At 45.6% G+C, this 19,825-nt stretch overlaps 3 protein-coding genes across 7 annotated transcripts; all 3 read right to left on the reverse strand.

Annotated features, from left to right (window-relative positions):
- Window positions 1-25: 25 nt before the first annotated feature.
- Window positions 26-8,876, reverse strand: cnot4a (CCR4-NOT transcription complex, subunit 4a). 4 transcript variants are annotated; one of them, XM_037254581.1, is made up of 13 exons: window positions 8,621-8,876; window positions 6,675-6,898; window positions 6,070-6,267; window positions 5,883-5,969; window positions 5,404-5,505; window positions 5,207-5,332; window positions 4,985-5,109; window positions 4,698-4,904; window positions 4,551-4,608; window positions 4,201-4,453; window positions 2,820-3,323; window positions 2,325-2,549; window positions 26-2,224 (listed from the first exon to the last, which is right to left on the reverse strand). In XM_037254581.1, exons 2-13 carry the CDS (start codon window positions 6,846-6,848, stop codon window positions 1,890-1,892), a joined length of 2,394 nt encoding a protein of 797 aa, XP_037110476.1. In that variant the 5' UTR covers window positions 6,849-6,898; window positions 8,621-8,876; the 3' UTR covers window positions 26-1,889. The 4 variants fall into 4 exon arrangements, with proteins under 4 accessions (XP_037110476.1, XP_037110473.1, XP_037110474.1 ...); XM_037254578.1 differs by having other exon boundaries at window positions 5,404-5,511; XM_037254579.1 differs by having other exon boundaries at window positions 5,404-5,511; window positions 8,606-8,866.
- A 386-nt stretch (window positions 8,877-9,262) lies between these two features.
- On the reverse strand, window positions 9,263-14,519 carry zgc:136858 (uncharacterized protein LOC678543 homolog). Its single transcript, XM_037253147.1, has 19 exons — window positions 14,274-14,519; window positions 14,133-14,205; window positions 13,926-14,040; window positions 13,672-13,846; window positions 13,115-13,226; window positions 12,809-12,915; window positions 12,535-12,661; window positions 12,333-12,453; window positions 11,880-11,965; window positions 11,668-11,795; window positions 11,443-11,502; window positions 11,189-11,252; window positions 11,016-11,110; window positions 10,760-10,888; window positions 10,511-10,625; window positions 10,294-10,431; window positions 10,054-10,220; window positions 9,857-9,939; window positions 9,263-9,771 (listed from the first exon to the last, which is right to left on the reverse strand). Exons 2-19 carry the CDS (start codon window positions 14,188-14,190, stop codon window positions 9,576-9,578), a joined length of 2,076 nt encoding a protein of 691 aa, XP_037109042.1. The 5' UTR covers window positions 14,191-14,205; window positions 14,274-14,519; the 3' UTR covers window positions 9,263-9,575.
- Window positions 14,520-14,604: 85 nt separating this feature from the next.
- LOC119123825 (interleukin-17 receptor A) lies at window positions 14,605-19,695 on the reverse strand. Of its 2 annotated transcripts, none has more exons than XM_037253151.1 (12): window positions 19,029-19,695; window positions 17,325-18,809; window positions 17,212-17,236; window positions 16,997-17,140; window positions 16,798-16,916; window positions 16,615-16,735; window positions 16,335-16,382; window positions 16,098-16,252; window positions 15,944-16,018; window positions 15,781-15,853; window positions 15,618-15,713; window positions 14,605-15,538 (listed from the first exon to the last, which is right to left on the reverse strand). In XM_037253151.1, the coding sequence occupies exons 2-12, from the start codon at window positions 17,439-17,441 to the stop codon at window positions 14,805-14,807; spliced, it is 1,707 nt and encodes a 568-aa protein (XP_037109046.1). In that variant the 5' UTR covers window positions 17,442-18,809; window positions 19,029-19,695; the 3' UTR covers window positions 14,605-14,804. The 2 variants fall into 2 exon arrangements, with proteins under 2 accessions (XP_037109046.1, XP_037109045.1); XM_037253150.1 differs by having other exon boundaries at window positions 19,025-19,626.
- Window positions 19,696-19,825: the final 130 nt, after the last annotated feature.

Below are 19,825 nucleotides of genomic sequence, written 5' to 3' on the forward strand. Positions count from 1 at the left end.
TAAATGACCACAGCAGACAAACACCAGGTTTTGAGTTTTCTGTTTTATTTAAGGTTCATCTTCCAGACCTGCAGAGGACAGTTTAACTTCCTTTTAAGCGCCTCAATTTTTCTGTTTTTTTCTTTCCTCCTCAAGGCATTGTGTTAAAACCCTATTCATGACTGTGGCAGCTTCTCCCATTTTGATCATTGTGAGTCAATACTGTTAAACGGGGGACAGCGAAAAGGGGAGGAGGAGAGCAAACGAGGGTCACAAATTAAGACTTGAAAAGAAGAAAGGCGAAAGGTGGCAGGGGATAAAGTCAAGATGATGGGGAGAAAAAAGGCTGAGATTCACCACTACAGTACTTTGTATTGCAGCACCTTTTCTTTGTGACACACGCTCAAGTTGCACACAATAACGTACCCCCAGACATGACAGGTAGGGAAATAACTCAACTGTGGTCACAAGATTGATAAAGAACAGACGCACAAAGTGTCATGAAACGCAGAACTATTAAATGACCATCCGCTAGATGGCAGAAGATACATAAAATTTAAGTATCCACTATTTGAGATATCTTTTTGGTGGTATGCTGGGCTGGGAGATTTACAGTGACACGACTTGCAGCCAAGGAGCGCTCCATTTGCTTAGCTGGACATTCAAATCAATATTTTGTCATTAATTAGGGCTTTGTAGCCACAAATTAGTGTTTCATGCCCGTGGTATCTAATTAGCATTGTGGACAAAAATCATTAGCATTTCGTTGCACAGTATTTCACCAACACAAATTTCTACTTCGCTGTCACAAATGAGTACTTTGTGTACACAATGTTTATTTTGGAGTCCCAAATTAGTAGTTGGTGCGTATGTTATCCCCAATTATTGATTAAAGACGTGTATTTTATTTCGTGGCCACAAATGATTTTGTGCATGTTTCAAGTGTCATTCATCCCTTACATGTCATGTCTGGGGCTCTCTAATATTGCAATCATAGACATGAGAGCTCACCTCCTCCATGCACCCGAACCCTGTTCTCTCTCCGCTCCATTAAGGCCTAAATTAAGCCCTCGCGGGTGGACAAGGTGGGGCGAGGGGCCGATCGCTCCCAACCTAGCCTCCCTAGTTAGTACTTAAATCCTCCTCTTCTCCCATCGAGTTTTCCTTCTATTTACTTGGTGGCCGTCCATGTTAGGGCTAGGCTACTGTAGGTACCACACGGTGGCACTGTGAGTAAGGAGTCTAACCCTCGTGCTCAGGATATGTGCCACCATTTCCCGCGGGGGCGGACTCCCCCCCCTCACTTACACGACCCTCCCCTGCAATCGGGCACTGCTCTACCCTCTGATACAGAGGTTCAGCAAAAATGTCCCCGGCAGAGCGAATCCAGGCCTCTGGAGCCGGGGGTCCTTTTGGTGTCTCCCTCCACCTTACGGGGAGCCCCGTGCATAGCCTGCGCCCTGTAATTCCCCGAAGCCTATCCCGCGTCGCCCCTCGCCAAGCAATAAAGCCAGGCGACAACTCTCATCCTTGATTCACAGCTTGCTTTGCTCCGAATAAAAATTGACGGCGCCGTCTGTCCAACAATGGTTCACACTTTAGGTTAGTTACGTTTAAAAAGAAGACCCTCACTTAAGCTTAATTGAATCTTTTGTCAGTTTTAGGGTGCTCAGTGCTATGTTGGAGTCCCCCTCTCCCCCATCTAGGTCTAAGAAGTGGTGATGGTAGCAGATGGAGGTTATGATGGATCATTCGTGTGCCACAATCAAAAAAAGAGAGAAAAAAGTGGACCAAAAGAAAGCATAGTTGTTACTTTGTTAATCATTTTTCATACTCTGCAGATTGATGTGTTTCGCTTTTGAGGGGGCGGGGGTACATCATGACTGGGATAAATGGGTGTAGTCTTGTATTCAGTGGCGGTCCGCAGCGGCACTCTGTAGCAACTCTGTGGCGGGCTGTCCCGGGGGTCTGAAGGCCGTCTGGAAGCCTGGCGGGGGGGAGTGGAAATGGCTGGCGGGGCTTGCTGTGGCGGGGGGCAGGTAGGGGGCCCAGCCGGCAGCGGCGGCTCTGTGGTGGAGGGGGAGGTGGCCATCTAGGATGGCGCCGTGGAGGGGCTGGGGGGTGGGCGCCGCCATTGAGCCGGCCGGACCGTCCATCTCCGTGAGCGCCTGCAGGGACTTGAGCCAGTGTGGGGGGTTGTCGTCCTGGAGACAGTCTAAACTGGTCCCCGCCGAGGCCGGGATGCCTGCACAAAATAAGAGTACAAAGTAGGCATCAGAACCGAGGCGCCCACCTACTGAACTGGCTCGCCAGCCCTTTGGTGTGCTTAGCTGTGTCCGACCAACCTGTGATGATAGCGGGGTCCATCCAACTGGCGGTGCTGTCCCAGCTCAGGCTGTGCGAAATGCCCGCCGGACCGCCGATGTGGTTAACACTGTTTGAGGACGACGAGGACGAAGAGGACGACGAGTTGGGAAGGCCTCCGAAGTTGATGTTGATGTTGGGCAGGAGAGCTCGGAGGCCATCTTGCCACTCTTTCACATTTAGGCCTTCTATAGAGCCGCTGTTTTCTGCAAGAGGGCAAACCACACGCAAACATCTGAGCCATGATTGGTTGTTACCTGAGCAACTGTGATGTCATTTCTAGTCCTCAGACAGCAAGTGGCAAAATGGTTGCACACGCTAACGAGATGGATGAAGAAAAAGGGAGTGGGGCATTAGTGGCATGAGTAGTGGTCAGGAGTGTCGCATCCAAACATCTAAAGGCAACGGCCGTGTCAACTGTTCATTTTAGCTTAAAAAGCGGACAGTGGGCCGCTAATGCATTTTGGGCGACGTACCTGAGATGGGGATCCCTCCCAGACCTGTGCTATGCTGAGGAGGCAGATTCAGGTCCAAGAAACTACTGTGTGAGGCAGCACTGGCTGAGTGGTTCAAGTGTGTGAGGTTATTCCGTGAGGGGATGCCCATCCAGGGGGGTCTGCCTTGCTGCTGTTGCTGTTGACTAGTCTGGCTGCTATGAGTGCCGGGGAAACTGCAGGAACTGTAGATGGCTCTGTGGTGGATCTGGGGGATGCGGGGCATGCCGCCGGGGAAGTGGTGAGAGTGGCCGGCGTTGCCGTTCGGGGGCAGCAGGCCGGGCCCGTGATTGTTCCCCTGGACGAAAGGGCCCGGGGAGGCGGGGCTCCGGTCCTGCACCGACAGCTCCTTCTCGATCAGGTCGGCCAGCGCTTTGCGGGTGACGTCGAACGGGTCGAAGCCCAGGTCGTCGTCCTGCTGTTTGCTGGACGAGCCGAAGCCGAAGGCCGCCTGCCAGTCCGTGGACGACGACACTGGTATCGTGTCTGCCAAGAGAGCAAACATGGATGTTACTGGAGGAACGACTGAAGCGGCAAAGCACTTTTTCTTTCGGCAAAGCTAAGATCTGTGTGAACTAATTGATTCCCCTGTCGTGTACTACGGCTGACATTTGGCCACAGAGTTTGCGGCAAAGCAATTTTTCGATTAGATATGGCTTTGGCTGGCCTGACTACAAAGAGGTATGTTTTTGTATACTCAATTATCACATAAACAAAAAACAAATGTAGACCAAAATGGAGAGAGAGATGAAATTCCAGCACACACACACATGCAAGTTATGTCCCTTTCTCCGCCTCAAGTGAACAAGCAAACTATTCAGCCAGATAGCTACGGCTTGTGAAAGAAACTGTTATAATTCCAAGCACTTCATCGGCCTTTATCCAACACTCGAGCACTTTTCAGACCCTGAGAACACAACATTAGCATTCAAGCGTTTGAAGAATGCCAAGCACCTCACGTATTTCACAATCACCGGCACATGGAGAGACACACACGGCAAATTGTATCTGCCGTTAATAGGTGCATCATATTTGTTCTCAGTTAACTGTCAGTCATTTGCGTGGTCAATTTATTAGCACAATGACAGACTTGAGACCCCAAAGAGACCGTGTGACTTCACTTTGATTTCAATTTGGTCCTAAAAATGTCAATGGGGTGTGCGCTCAAGGACGACAACATTAATTCAGCTACCGCTAAGCGTGATAGCGGTCGACGCAATTCATCCTGTCCCAATGATATTTGCCAACTACACAAACCAGCGAGGAGCATCTTTATTGGGCTGCGCAGATCCTCCAGCTGACTTAAGTGTGTGCCAGCCAACAACGACCACAAAAAGGAGAAGGAAAAAAAATCTTGCGTTACCTGACGTAAAGAGGCTGTGCGGTTCCGGAGTCATGGGCCAGTCAGAAGTTCGGGGGTTGCTAGGAAATGGGGGCAGACCACTGGGGAGGGGGTTGGGGTGTCTGAAATTGCTGTTGTCCGAGAAGAGCGACTGTGACTCGGCCGCCGCGCCCTCGAAGGGCGAGCGGGCCGTCAGATCCGACACGCTGATGGGCACCACCAGGCTAGGCTTGCTTAAACCCGGAGGAGGAGAGGGGGAGTCGCTTGTGGCTATCTGGAAGGGGGGAGAGAGAGAGAGAGACATCGCGCTGGTTTTCTTGTCCAACTCGTTCAATTGGGGGGAAAAAAAGAATTCTCTGAAGCGGTTCTACCTGTTGTAGAATATCTCCGTTCACCATAGCGATTGACTCGGAAGCCTTGTCACTGGGACTGCAGGCGCATGATTTAGTGCATTAATAGCACGACAAAAATGTAAAGCCTTTCGTGATACGTGGAGCTAGGGTGTCGCCCCGTCCTACCTGTTGCTGTCACAGTTTGAGGAGAAGGGCGACATGGCAGTGCATTGGCCAGGACCCAGGTCTGTATCCAGACCGTCTGAGGCGAGACCCTCTTGGTCCAGATAGTCTAGCAGCGGAGGGGACTTGCGGTCCTCTGAAAGGCCATTGGCTAGTTTGCTATGCCCTGACAACGTGGGCCACCCATCTTTACCGTTGCTACTGTTTTGTCTGTCAGAAGACAAGAATAAAAAAAAAAGTGAGGCATCACAACAAAAGCAGACGGCAGAAAGATGAAAGAAAAGGCTGACCTTTGCGTTAAGCCCGATTTACTCTTTGATTTTTCTGTACCACATGCTGGAGGTTGTAGAAAGCTAGGGTTTAGTTTATACAAGTCTTGGAGGAGTTTTTGCTCATATTCTTGATGTTTCCCGGCCTGAAAAGAGGAAATTAAAAAAAATAAAAATAATAAAGCGTCAATGCAAATCAATAACTAAAGCGGGGTGACGACACACCATCACCAATTGCATTACCTGCATTTCGTCTTTAGTGAAGCTAGCTGCTTCATCTCCTAGCTCATGTAGATACATACAATCGGGTTTAGGACACTGCATACTTTTAAGGAAGTAACTGCAGTACTTTGTCGTGCCTAAAGAAGCCTGCCGGAGGAAAGTGAAAATTTAAATAAGAGCAACTTAAACACGATTGCTGTCCTTTCCGGGGCGCTTACCTTGAGTGTTCTACCATCCACCACCACGTTGTTGACGCACTGTATGGCCCTAAGAGCGTCCTCGGGGCGGACGTAGGTGACATACGCGCTGGCGCTCGGACCCTGGACCATCAGAAGGATGAAGAGGAGACAAATCAGACAGACAGCTGCTGCAACCATTGAGTTTTTGCTGTAGTGTTGCGATTCCAAAGAGAAATGCAAGTCCCTCAAAATGTCTTGCAAATGTGCTCATTTTGGTTCGGCATAACAATCCAAGAGAACCAAAACGAGTCATAGCAAATTAAGCGATCTTACTGCAGCAAATAACAGAAGACTTTATTTGAACCACAGAAGAACTAAAGTTTGATTGAATGTGACCAAAACGTGATACTCCCCAAAACCTGTACAAAATTATTCAAAGCAACAGAATACAAGTCTATGAAAGCAGTCTTGGGGGGGGGAAAAAAGAAGACAAAATGCTATAATGTCTATGAACTCACCTGTGAGCCTGCATATGATGTACTATTGTTGATAACCACTTTATGGATCTTCCCAAACCTACCAAAATATTCTGGTCGTTTTAGGACCTGTAGGCGCAACCAAAACACTCGTGAGCCCATTCCATATACAATAATTATTTTTAACGCTAATTTCACGTCAGCACATCTCACGGTTCGCCGCGCTCACCTCGGGGTCGGCGAGGCGCTGTGAGAGTCCCACCACGAAGACCAGGTTTCTCTGAACAACTCGAACGCTGGCCAAGTGCTTGCGGTTCTCCGTCACCTTCTGCTTCTTCTCGTTCTGTTTCTGCTTCTTTTCGTTCTTTATCCTCTGGATCTCCTCCTGTGACAGAGGCTTGTACACGGCGGGGTCCTCTGGGTATGGCTGCGGAAAAGACAGCAAACGTCAAGAAAACAGCTTTGGCTGAATTTACGCTCAAGTCGCGACGGGCTGTGGCGTAGTCTGCCACTAATGCAGTAGTAAAGTCACTATTCCAGTAAATCTTTACATAAAAGGCCTAGGCCCTAAATAAAACACTTACAACAATCTCATACAAAAACATTAGGTACGCTCGACGCAACTTAACCTTGGTAACCTCGACACGACTGATGTCAGTCCCCTGTGTTCTATTTGTTTGCATATTGAGTTGCAGGAACTAAGTCATATTTTTTCATATGCTTGCATGAAATCTGGCCTGTGAAGTCAGGATAATACAAAATATATTTAAATATTGAAATTTTAAGGAACTTCAATTGAGTCAATTCCTGGTTTATTAAGTGAGTCTTCCTCACTTTTCTGCAGGCCGGGCAAAGGCCGTTCTCGTCTGTGCGGATACGGTGCCAGCAGAAGCGGCAGATCTGGTAGCCGCAGGTGCAGGGGAAGAAGTTGACGTCGTCGATCTCCAGCGGCTCCATGCACAGGGGGCACTCCATGGGGTCGTCCTTCATTTCGGGGCTATGGGACATCCTACGGCGCGCGGTGGTGCTGAGCGTTGAAGCGGTCAGGGAGCGCAGAGCTGCGAGGAGGAAAGAAAGTGCAAAAACTTTCTAAATCGAGCCATACTGTTTTGTAGCGAGGCACAATTCGGATCCTCGACGCTAACGTGTCCCCCTACGTGCTTGCTTTTAAACGCAATAGCTATCTGTTCCACTGCAGGTGTCGCCTGAGTGTTTTGACATTCACAAGCTTGAGCTGCAAAGCCACCGGGCGCTTTGCGAAAAGGGGGAATGCAGGACACTGGAAAGCTGTGAAAAAGGGGACGTCAGGCGTAAAAGCAGTGGCGGACATCTGCAAAGGGTCACACAAGGTCACGTAAGCACAAAACATCAAAACTACCAATCGTTTGGGAAATCTTGTCAAGTCATCCGTTTTCTACCGTGCTTGCGAACATTAGGTGAGCTGGAGCAGGGATATGAACTTCTAATTTCACAAATGTGAGAACCACCTCAAACCAAATCCATCCATTCATGAGAGGCGGGGTACATACACCAGGCAGCCAATTGTGCAAATAGGCTACGCTCACACTGGAGATCGATTCAGATTTTTTTTGCCCATATGTGACACGTATCAGATTCTCGTTAGAAGTGTAAACACAGCGTCATCATAGCCATAAACAAACTACACTTTCAATTCGGAGCCTTCGAGAACCTAATATGCATGTTTTTTGATGACACAAAAAAAGGTGTTAACGTCCCACAAGAAAACCAGAGCAGAGATTGAGAGCAGAGTTTTGAGCCTGGAACCTCAGAAATACAAGCCGAGCCCTGCAGCATTAAACGAAGACCCGGTTAAGCAACTCAAAATTTGACCGAAACGCCCCAAATACAATCCAACCGGGTCCCAAGCTCAAGTCTAGCACATAACATGACTATTGATGTGCTAAAGTCGTGCTTATCTCGGTTTGCTCCAGCGATACCTAACGCCTCGTACACATCGGCAGTGATTGTGTATAAATAACGTGTTGTTAGCAGTCATGCTCTACTTAGTATGTGACAACACGGGCTGCCAGAACTTGGGAGACCGATCAAGATTTGTGGAGCCCAAATAAAGCATTACGAAGGGGAGGAAAATAAACAGCAGCATTTCAAATGCAGTCCGCGCTGACGGCAATGCAGTTCTCAAGCCATTGTTTGGCCGGCGGACAGTACGAGCAAAGTGTGTCCCATCTTCCGAGTGGTACCTTCTTGACAGATGTTATTTGAGCAGCACCGAGGAGAAGCTAACATTAGCCGCCATTCGCATAAAGGGAAGCTGCTTTTATATAAGAAGGCAGGGAGACAGAGGGGGGAAAAGGCGTCCGTAGGGTGGGCGGCGGAGATTGTTAACATTCAAAATGTGCATGTGCAAGCAGAGTTTCAACACGACACTGATATTAACTACTTTATAAAACGGTTGACAGTGACACGACGTGACGTTTTCCCCCCCTTACATATTGACAGCTCGCTTGTCGATAACCACCTAGCATCGGCTAGCCTCGGGATGCTAACATCGGAGACGTACGGCGGAGGCTTACGGACGCGGCCTACGAATGCTAACGGTGAACTGGGCGCAACTTGACCGCGGATAAAACGTCTGACAGCGCTCTTACTGGCTCGGGGACACACCGGCGGGTTTCGAACGGACTCGAGGATCAGCAACGGCTCGGCGACTTAACAAATGGAGCCTTTTGGCGATTGGGAGGGAGGGTGAAGGCGAGTTAGCTCGCCTTAGCAAGTTGGCTTACGTTAGCGTTACTTACCCTGTCCGTATTTAGCTTAGGATTCCACTCCAAGAGAGTCACACCGAATTGGGCGGGGACTGCGAGCCAATGTGTGTGTAATGTCAAAATATCTCGAAGCGGTCACTTGGGACAACCGTAGATGTGTTGTTCCGTTTAATTAAAAGCTATAAAGGTGTTTTTTGCCCCTGTCTTTTCTTAGTATTGAGGAGACAATTTACGCTCAAACCACCATCTTAGCTAGCATTAAAATAGGAAGGAGGGAGTGGAGTAGTAGCCGACGTCACGGAGTCTGCGCAATGACAGCGGTGCATTTCGGGGGATGAAGTTTTTGGTATACTTCACGCAGCCTTGCCCAAGGGCCCGTCGCATCTGTGTACACTTGCAAAGAATCTTAGTTAAGTCATACAAAACAGTTTTTGTAGATTTTTCGAGCATTTTATTGATTTTAACAGTTTTTTAAAATCAAGTTGAGGCAATTGAGAACAGATTCTCATTTGCAATGCTGCAAAAAGCTGTAATTGTGATCAAATCATTCATCAACATTTAATAAAATATTTTTTGAAATGTTTGGTATTATTATAGCCCATAATTTTGCTCACCCAATATTATTATTCCTATGTACTACATAAAAGTATCTCACAAAACTGAATACACCTGTCATAGATTTTTAAATATTTTTATTGTTTTATATCCTTTCATGGGACAGCACTAAAGAAATGAAACCACGGTGCATAGCTTGTAAAACTGTAAATTTACTGTCCTTTATAAGCCATTCAACCTCTTGCAACAAAAGTGAGTGCACCCGTAAGTGAACAAGTCCACATTGGTCCTCAAGTGTCGATTTTGAGTGTGTGTTGAAGCCCATCCCAGCAAATTTTCGGGCAAGCGTTAATGAACCCAACATGCATGGTTTTTGGAATGTACACGCAAACTGAAAGTATTCAAAAGTATTTTGTGCCAACTCCAAATGCAGTCAGTCAATCCACATGAATCTCGGTGTGGGCCAGCTGTGCTTTTCGATGCGGTCGGGCTCTATAGAGTGCGTAGTCAGCACGGGAGCGATAGGATGTGGCGATGCGAGTGACAGGCGCGCGGCCAGAAGACCCATCCGAACACAAGTGTCCGTGTCACGACCCTGGAGGATCCCGGCCATCAAGGCGCCTGCAAGACTGCCCACAAGACCACGATGACTTGTCTTTTGTGTTAAACTTTTTTTCTTTTTTTTTTAAACATCAGAAATGTTTAACTTTCTACCTATCTCCTGCTCCTGAGACATTCATTGTCTCATGTGCTGCTACACTCAGGGCTGGGTAGTGGACAGCGCACAGCGTCCTCGTCTGTAAATACAGATGGTCACAATAAGATATTTTGTATGATCTTCTATCCATCCAGACATTGTTGTGTCATCTTTTGTGTTTGCATTTTGTTGGTTGAATCGGTAAAATTCTTGCCTTTGCCTCTTTCCTTGGCTTCAAGTTGACGGAGCCCGCGTGGTGCTCCCCGCATAACAACACTCCGTTCTTCCCCAGGGTGACCACCAGGCAGTGGAGATGCTCCAGAAGGGGGCGTGAGAGGGCCACGGCCAGACTCAGCACCTGCTCCAGGGAGTTTGGGAGCACTGATGGACACCGAAGCACATCCTGGCTTGCACATTAATCCAAAAGACAAACTATATTCCTTCAAGTGTTTACCCTCAGGCGTTTGGAGGCCAAGTGTTTTGTTCATGCTGCACAACTCCGGCAAGTTGGGTGATGTGTAGGACAGCGACTTCCAGGCGTCAGATAGGAAGGGCTTACAAGCTTTTTCAGAATCCGTCGGCTCATACCAAACTGCACGTTGAGGTTACGCATCAGAGTCAATAAAAGCTGTAAATTCCATTTTTGGCGCTTTTTTTAAGATCAAGCGCACCATTGATGTTGTGTCGTTTGGCGACGGAGCAAACATATTTGATGGTGGAGGCTGGGATGTTTCCATCGAGACACACCAGAGTAGATGACAAAAGCTGCGTTTCAAACTGTGACACCTATAGGGAGACCAGAAGAAGACGGATGACAATACTCAATTTGTTTTATTTATTAGTCAGTTTTTGAGATTCAAACACAGGACCTCTGAACTAATCCTCCAAAATCACTACAGAGTACAATCAGAAGCGCTTACATATTGTTCCGTTATCTGCTGATGAACGTCCATGTCGCCCAATCCGAGACTGAGTTCTCCATTTTCAGTGATCACGGCACAGTAAGTTGCTGTGCTTTGACCTTCCAACCTCATCACGCCGCTGGTGTCCTGATGCAGGCCAAAATTATTTATGGATCACAAACTTAAATAAACATTTTGTTTTGTCATAGGCAGGCATCCATGCAAGTGCAACGTTTTACAATTTGGGTACATTTTGCAATTGTGCAAAAGCTACCATATGTTTGCAGTAATTGAAGACAGCATCGGCGTGAGAATCCGATCCAGTGGCTGAGATGAATGTCGGCCGATGGCCCAGACGACTCAAGCAATCTTAAAAAAGACAAGTAAGACTACAAAAATGAGGTCAATCGGATTCCACATCATCAGAGCAAAATGAGGCAAACCAACCGGCGATGTTTCGGCCGACGCCCCCGTACGACTGACAAACGCTTCCTGGGTTGGTCTGTCCAAACTCAAAGTGATAACAACAAAATGACTGTTAGCTTTGTTCATCAAGATGAAGTGACCTAAAATGACATCATGTCAGAGGTTTGACATAAGGTTATATACGTGTATCAAGTTTTTATTACACTTTTGGTTTGCCAATGGCTCAATAAAAGTTGGAAACGCTGCTGTATGTGTGATATAGATGATAAACTTACTTGAAGTGTTTTGGTTTTTCCTTTTGCAATAAAATCCACATTTATCCCGCCGATGACAACCTGTGGTAAAATAGAATGACAATTGTTGCTAAGCCTGAAAACTTCAGAGGGAAATTTGATTTATTTTAAATGCCAACCAAAGTATTACTTTTGGAAATAAACAGGCATGTAAAAAAAAAAAAAAAATCTCCTTAGAAGGAAACACCTGAATCAGATGACACTCACAATACTGGATTGAGATTGTTTAGCGGGATGATGTAATGCACCACTTGACTTTCCTTTCTTCATCCGTTTTGACAGCGCGCAGGCTATCTGGCTGCCAACTTTAGCGTTGTTATGAATAAGAGCAATATCTAAACAAAAAAAAATGAAGGAGCAGTAACCTTCCGAATTGATGACTGTTTTTTTTTCTTAGACACCAATCATGAGAAGGATACTGGATTGAAGGGACTTTCCTAACGTCAGCTCGTTGACCCTTTGGAGAATGTACGGCGTCACATCTTTTCCTGCAATCCCTTGAGAACTGAGCGAGGAGAAAAATAGAGAGCATTAGCCTTTAAATAATGTTATTTTTCCATGTACGCTCATTTTCTTATTAAAAACAGCATTCTACAATATCGTATGTATGTTTATGACAACAAAGTTATTACGCAGTAAAATTGTCAATTCTGTTGTGCGTGCTTTGGCCACCTGGGGACAGTATAATACAGACATACAAACACCACAGCAACATTCTTCGCAGAGGATAATCAGTGTATGCCTGCGACTGTGAATATTGTTATATTTTCTGTTTATCATATTTTTATTCCGGAAATGTGTGCATGAAAAATGAAAAGTATGTAAGGCATAACATAATTTGTACATTCCATTCATGAATTTAAATTTGTCACCTTGCCTCTGCCACGGCTGTCTGGATTGCTCGGTCTATCCGTTGGCCCGTTGCCGAGTGTTCTTGAGGGATGGGCACGGCTATCAACACACCACTGTGGACACCCAGCGACAAAGCGCTCTCTAATGACAAATTTGGGACCGTTAAGACATTTTCTGACATCATATGGTCGTTGAGCTGAATATTGAAAAGTGTTGATTCACCAATGAGTTGTGCAGCCTTGTCAGGGTCGGAGACTTGGTACGGGGAGGTGAATCCACTTAGCCGAGAGAAGAAGGCTGGGAAATCTTTTGAGGTTCCGTAGGTGGCGACGCAAACACCCTGTGTCTCCTGATAAAGGAAAATACAAACTGGCATTTACCTTTTTTATTTTCTGGGGGGGGGAGGCAACTTTTGACTTTTCGAGGAACTACACTAACAATTAATTATGAATCACAGCAATACACGAGCTACCATATGTCTCCTCAAAGCTTTTACCAAGAACTCCAAAGTGCGTCCGATGTCTAGAATAGATTTGACCCCAGCAGACACCACAGCAATGGGAGTCCTGCCTAGTTCTGTTAGATCAGCACTGATGTCCAAACCTACACAAACACCAAACTTATTAATGTGCAAACATGATGATGATAAAAAAAAATAGAAAACATCCAACAGATTAATTAGCTCAGAACCAAAGTTCACCTAATGGAAAATAAGCACTATTAAAAAAGTGGATGGATGGATTTTTTAATTAAGGACGCACGGACACTCCAGTACTCCCAAATAAAATCGTGTCCATCTTACTGTTCTCTCCATCTCTGTGCACTCCTCCAATGCCTCCGGTGACAAATACAGGGATGCCAGCTCGCTGTGCAGCTATCATGGTGGCCGACACAGTGGTCCCTCCAGTGAGCCCCTGAAGATGATGATACATCATCATCATCATCACATCTGGTCAGTGGTGGGAAGTCACGGAATATAAAATGTTCTTTATACTAATATGTTCTATGCAGCCCAACTAGTCAAAACACTGTTTTGATGAATGTTTAGTTTGTAGATTAAGAATTAAACAGGCAAAATCCGTCTACTTTTAAGTATCTCTGGGGCGGCCATTTTGCCACTTGTTGTCAACTGAAAATGACATCACAGTTGGCAGGTCTCGGGTCACAACCAATCACGGCTCACCAGTTATCTGAAACTGAGCTGTGATTGGTGGAAACCTGGATACTGTGATGTCATTTTCAATCGACAACAAGTAGCAAAATGGCCGCCTCTGAAATGTATAAAAACAGGTACATTTGGCATCTATTGCATACGAGACATCAAGCTTTATATTTATTATTTGAGTGTTGCATTCTTACTTGGCTAACCACATACGGCAAGTCACGTCGAGACACCTTGACGGATCCCGCACAGTGGGCCAGGAAGTCCATCTCTTCCATCGACAAACCGACGTGAACCTTGCCCTCAATCACCCCGACAGTGGCGGGGGTGGCATCTTGGTCCCTGACGATGGCCTCCACCTCTCTGGCTGTGCTGCGTTGATCCGCTTACTCAGCGTAATTATAACACACAGAAACTTGCAACACAGCGCATTGTCATTCTTATCAAATACCTGAGATTGTGAGGATAGGGCATGCCGTGAGTGATGATAGTGCTCTCTAGCGCCACCACTGGACGCTTTTCTGCCAGCGCCTGCGATACTGATGGATGAAGTTGGAAGACGCTGTCTAAAAAGAGTCATCGTGTATTACTGGATCAGTGGTGGGATGTAATGAGTCCATTTTGACAAAATCAGGACAAGAAAGAACAGAATTCTTACCATTTTGAAATGTTGAAAGTCCTCTTCTAATTATCAATGTGGAGACTCGCTTCAGCATTTTGTGTGGACACACCTTGACAGAATAAAGAGAACTTAGTGACAATAAGCTAAGAGTAATTCGCACAAGAACGTTGTACTGACCTCCGCTGCTTCCCAAAAAAAAATGAAATGCTTGAAACTTTGCCCAGGAGGCTGAACTTTAATCCCAGACAGTGTTTACACGGCCACATAGCATCAATAACAGAAAACTGCTGGTTAATGAGTCCTCCAGAAGTCTTTTGGGTTACAACACATCATTTACGTCAAGACAAAAAAAGAGCTTCAAAGTACAATAATTGCACTATATGCAAAATAATTAGTTATTTTCTAATTTTCCAGGATTTATTTCACATTTCCAGGGAACATAATGTTTCTTCATCAGCATTTTTTTCTTTTTTTTTTTAATTTGTTAAAAAAAATAAAAAAAGATAAATTGCGGACCCCCTGAAATATCCTTTGCCCCCCCCAAGAAAAGAAATATCCTAGCTCCGCCTATGCAGGGAGGCTTTATAGAGAGGAAACATTTCCAAGGACAACCTCATTATCCTAATGTTAATTCAACTCAACAGAGGAGAATTTGGTGTGTTTGTTTTAGTTGTGCACTTAAAAAAAAGAGAAAAAGATAACCCTGCATTATAGGACTTGCTCCTCAACTTCCAAGTCCTCCACTCGTTCCTCATCAAACCACCTCGGGTGCTCCAGCTGGTACTCCCTGAAAGCCTCTAATGCCTCCTGCAAGGCCCGACCTGAGGGGCAACGGTGATACCCCCCCTCCGCGAGTCCTTCGATGTGACAAACTCGCCCCGGCCCGTGCTTTTCGGTGTCCAGGATTCTGAAGAAGAGCTCCTCGAACTGCTTCATGAGCTTGTATCGGACTGTGACGTTGAACGGCGGGGGGACGTCTTCCGGGGAACAAACATCTTCAAAGTAAGCCACCATGTACTTCTCGAAGGAAGCATGGCGCACCAGATGTGGGACGATGAGGCCGAGAGCCGGAGTGAGCATGTCGCCCACGGGCGAGCGTAGGTCCTCCTTTAGTAGAACCCGTTTCTCTCCACACATGGCTCTCCATTTGGCTCGCACCCCTTGTGAGCACAGGAGGAGGATCTTATCCGAAGAGCCTTCGATTCGTTCTCTCTGCCAGTCCAGCCACTGGAGACGGCCCAGTGTTCCCAGTCGGGTGGAATCCAGTAGATCCAGTATCACCTCAGTGCCGCATTTGGCTGTTAGGAAGGCGCAAAATTTGAGAATGATATTTTTGTATAGTGGGTGGTCAAGGGAGTAGAGGATGAAGACCCTTTTTCTTTCTTCCACTTGGAAATATTGCGGTTGTTGCTTGACAGCCAATGACGACGCACTGACGTGATCTGAGGGAAAGGAGGAAATGTATACTTTTGCCAGTTGCATTTTTTCAAGATGGCGGGGTCCACAATTTTGTTCAAATACCTTTGTAAGATGCGGCCCGGAGCAGATACACAAAACAAACACCAGCAAAGACCAGCCCCACTGAGCCCTTTATCATTGTAGTCCGTGGTGGAAAATCTACACATACAAAAGAAATGGGTCAAATTGTCACAAAATGTAATGGAACTGCAAAAGCAGTACTTACATGAACAGCAATTGATTTTTATCTGCTGTGGACGGCAGCCGTCATTTTTGCATCTTGTGAAAAATGGCTTAATCTTGGAAGAAAATAATTAAACATTAAGCTTTGATACACGTTTTTTTTTTCTGGGAAGGATAAAAAAATAAAAAATAAAAACACAATTTACCGTTATCAGCAGTTGACATGTCAAGAGCTTTGACACATCCAAGGCAAAGGTGACATTGAAAGATGTTCTGTTCTCCTGTTTGTGAGATTAAATAAGATATTAATATAATCTTATCGGATCTATACGATGCAATCCTCGTGTCATCTTCGAGTACCTTGGAGACATTCTTTGAGAAATGGATGCCGTCGCTCTGAATGGAGACTTGGTATATGTCCGAATGCTCATCCACCTCAAAGCCCACAAAAAGTGACAATTTTTGATGTTTTTCCACTGACAAAGCAGTCGCGACTTGAGCATCCCAAAGGCTACCTTGAATATGAAGATTTGAGAAAAAAATAGATAAAGCCGACAATCCCTGGGCTCTGTATTTTAAATATAACAAAGAACTCACCGTTTTCCAAACACATCTGGGAGTTTTGGATTCTTTTGTCATCACATCCTGATCATGACAGCAAAGTCAAATAAATAGAAATTCATGATTGGATGCAATCACATAGACCAGCTCTTGAAAATCAGATGCATCTAAATACTTTGCAAAAAGAGGGAAACTTGTATTCATTTTTATTTAACCAAGTCCCTTTTTAAACTAAACTCAACCAAACCAAAAATGGACAAACTATTTCACTTCTGATTTCAAGCCAGAAGTGTTGCTGTTAATTTTCAAACCTCACCTGGGATTGTCACTTGCTTTGTGATGGCGTAATCTCCAACGTCCGGTTTTGGCAAATTAAAAGCTAACAACGTATACGTTCGGCCTGGCTCCACCGCCAGCCCGGACAATGAAAAGGTCCACTAAGCAGGAAAACAATGTTACCAATTTGCCGCCGCTCAACTTTAAACACGAAGCTCCTTACCTTGCGAAAATTGGGATCGAGCTGCTGCTTGACACTGTAAGTAAACTGCACGCACACACTTTGATTGGTTTGCTTCTCAATAATATGCAACTGCGAGCCTTGGAGTGTTTGTAAACTTGCTGGAGAGGAGAGAAGATGAATTTGATTTTTTTTTTTTTCTTTTAAAGCTGTCAGGAGCAACTGGATCTAATTTACTCACCGTCTGATTTTAGCATCCAGGTTACATTCATGATGGGAACGGTCACGCGGTGGTCAACACCAATTCCCACGTAGTCCAGACCCCACTCAGGTGCGGTGGGGGCACGCTGTCGGGCCACAACCTTGTATTCGTCCGTGCAGTTATCTGACATTTGAAAACATGAGCGCCATGTTTACGTTGCTGACAGCTGGTTGTAGACAAATTTAAGCACTCACAATTAATCGCGCAGCTATCGAGCCCCTGTAAAAGAAGAAAAGGTGGTTGAGGACACAAACAACACTGAAGATCAGGTGGAGAAAGAATCAAGTCCAAGCGCTCGCGTTCTCACCGATTGGGCGCAGTCGGGCATCCAAAGGAAAGATAACGCTGCGAACGCAACCGGCAAACACGAGCAGAAGAATCCCACAAGGTTCATTGTGGTCTTGCAAGAGTCAATAAATGACATCGGTCAAGAAGGCACAACTTTACACTTGAGATTTGCTTGAAATGCTAAAAAAAATAATCGGAGTACTCAGGAAGGGCGGTGTTATCGGTACAATCATATCTCAGGCCACATTGACAGGAAATATTGCTCAAGGGTGCTTATTTTGCACCGTGGCGTACTGCAAACACAGATTATCATTCTCCAGACAAACATTTTTTTCCCCCAAGCTGAAATTGTCTCCAACGCAAAACTTTTATTAACTAAACAGGCAACGGATTAGAAAACATTTGAACACCCTTTGAAGGTTCCACTGTTAGTAATAAATAGATTTAATAGTGTTAACAAAAAGGCAGAAAAATACCAATTTGAATCAGGCAGGCCAACTTTCGGCGATGACTTCAGTTACAATTTCAGAAGCAACCTAAAATGCACTCCAACCTAAACGTCATTCTTTCAGCGATGAAGGTTATTTTAAGTTCATCATCAAATTTCGGAGTAGTGTAAGAACATGATACACAGATATCACATCGACGTCAGAGTTTGAGGAGTTGAATCAAAAGTACTCCCGAGGCTACGTTGTCCTCACTGAAGTTTGTTCGTCATCAAACTGCTGAGAATCTTCCAGGTTTATTTCCTCCCCGGTGTGTATCCTCATGTGTAACGCCAAGTAACGTGCGCTCGATACTTTCTTTTGGCAAAGGGAGCAAGAAAGCGTCGGTTCTCCGTTGTGTATTTTCCTGTGCGCCACCAAGCCGCGTTTCCCCGAGAATCCGGCGCCGCACACAGAGCAGGAGTAAACGTTCCCCTGGATGTGGATGTGTGAATGTTCCACCAGACTGGAGCGGTGTCTGAATCGCTTGCCGCACACCGGGCAACGGTGAGGCTTCTCCCCCGTGTGTCGCCTCATGTGCAACATCAGACTGCTCTTTTTGGCAAACTTCCAACAGCAAAGCGTGCAGGCGAAAGGTTTCACTCCGCTGTGACTCCGCAAATGCACGACTAAATCGGAGCGCTGCATGAAATTCTTAGCGCATATCGAGCACCTGTGCGGTCTCACGCCCGTGTGACTCATCGTATGCCTTTTCAAGCTCGCCCTGGAAGCGTAAGTCTTGCCGCAATCGCCGCACTGAAACTTCTTGATGTGACCTTGGGAGTCTGTGTTACTGTGAAGATTCTCATCCAACGAGGTTTCTGCTGGCTTGCTGTGATGAAAGTGCAGCGACCTGACATCATCACCTCCCCCGTTCCCAATTTCTCCTTCCGGGTTGGTCCAGAGTTCTTCCACTTTAATGTGGCAGGGCTCCGGTGTTTTCTGCTCTTCGTCACTGCCGTGCCACTCGTGCTCCTCAGGGGTTAACTCTTTTTTCATGTTTGTTGGCTGCTGTACGTCTGCAGGACACCATGAACAGACAAAAAAAGTATTATGTGAAGATAGATATTTACAGATTTTTTTAAAACTGGTAAATACATTCGAACGTACTTTTTAATAATGATTTGTCATGCTTTCAGCATCAGTATTAAGAAACATTATGGAGGGTATTTAAGTCGTGCTTTTAGCATGTGAAAACACATTGTGAGACGAAAATGAAAGGTACAATACAAACCTACGATGTGTTGTTGCACACTGGGCCGGAGAAACGCGTCCAGTAGCTGTCGCTGCCGCTCGTTTTCCTCTTTGGAGCGACACAGTTCCTCCTCGTACTCCGTTATCGTCCTTTCAAAGAGTCCAAATATTTCGTCGGCGGCTTCGGTTAGTCGCCTGGCCACCAAAGCCCTCAGCATTTGGACTTTACACATTTTTACGAGAGCACCGCTGTTGTGTTGTTAAACAATCGAAACCACTTCCGCAGTCTTCGGTTACGAAGCTAAAGCGAAGTTGACAAGCGTTGACGGAGATGAAATTATACCTACGGAAAGACTTGATAGTTTTTAATTATCAAACGCCATCGACGATGTTCGTATGAAACGGAATAACTGTTATGCAAATTATAGAATCGCGCAACCTCCTCTACTGAACAGAATTGACAACTTCCGCCTTTTCTTCTTCGGCGGTCTCGATTTTAGCTTAAAAGCCATGACGTCAATTTACTGCCACCATCAGGAGGGAATCTTTCGGTTGGGATAAATAAAGCAACGTGGGAAATTTTCTGGAATTTATTAATTTTAATATATATCATTCTGACACATGTATCTTGTTATTCATTTATATTGTATTGTATGTGTCTGTTTTGTAAAACTGAACCTGAAAGTGTGACTCGTTGATTAAAATATGGATACAAATTCATATTCATTTTCGATCGAGATTATGCCGATTTTTTAAAAGTTAGAAATTGCTATGTGGTTAAAAATATAGTACAAATATTCATTTCGACCTTCCAATGGCTTCACTGGCAAGAAGACTCAAT

Source organism: Syngnathus acus, chromosome 6 (genome assembly GCF_901709675.1).
Source record: "Syngnathus acus chromosome 6, fSynAcu1.2, whole genome shotgun sequence".
In the NCBI taxonomy this organism is placed as follows: Eukaryota; Metazoa; Chordata; class Actinopteri; order Syngnathiformes; family Syngnathidae; genus Syngnathus; species Syngnathus acus.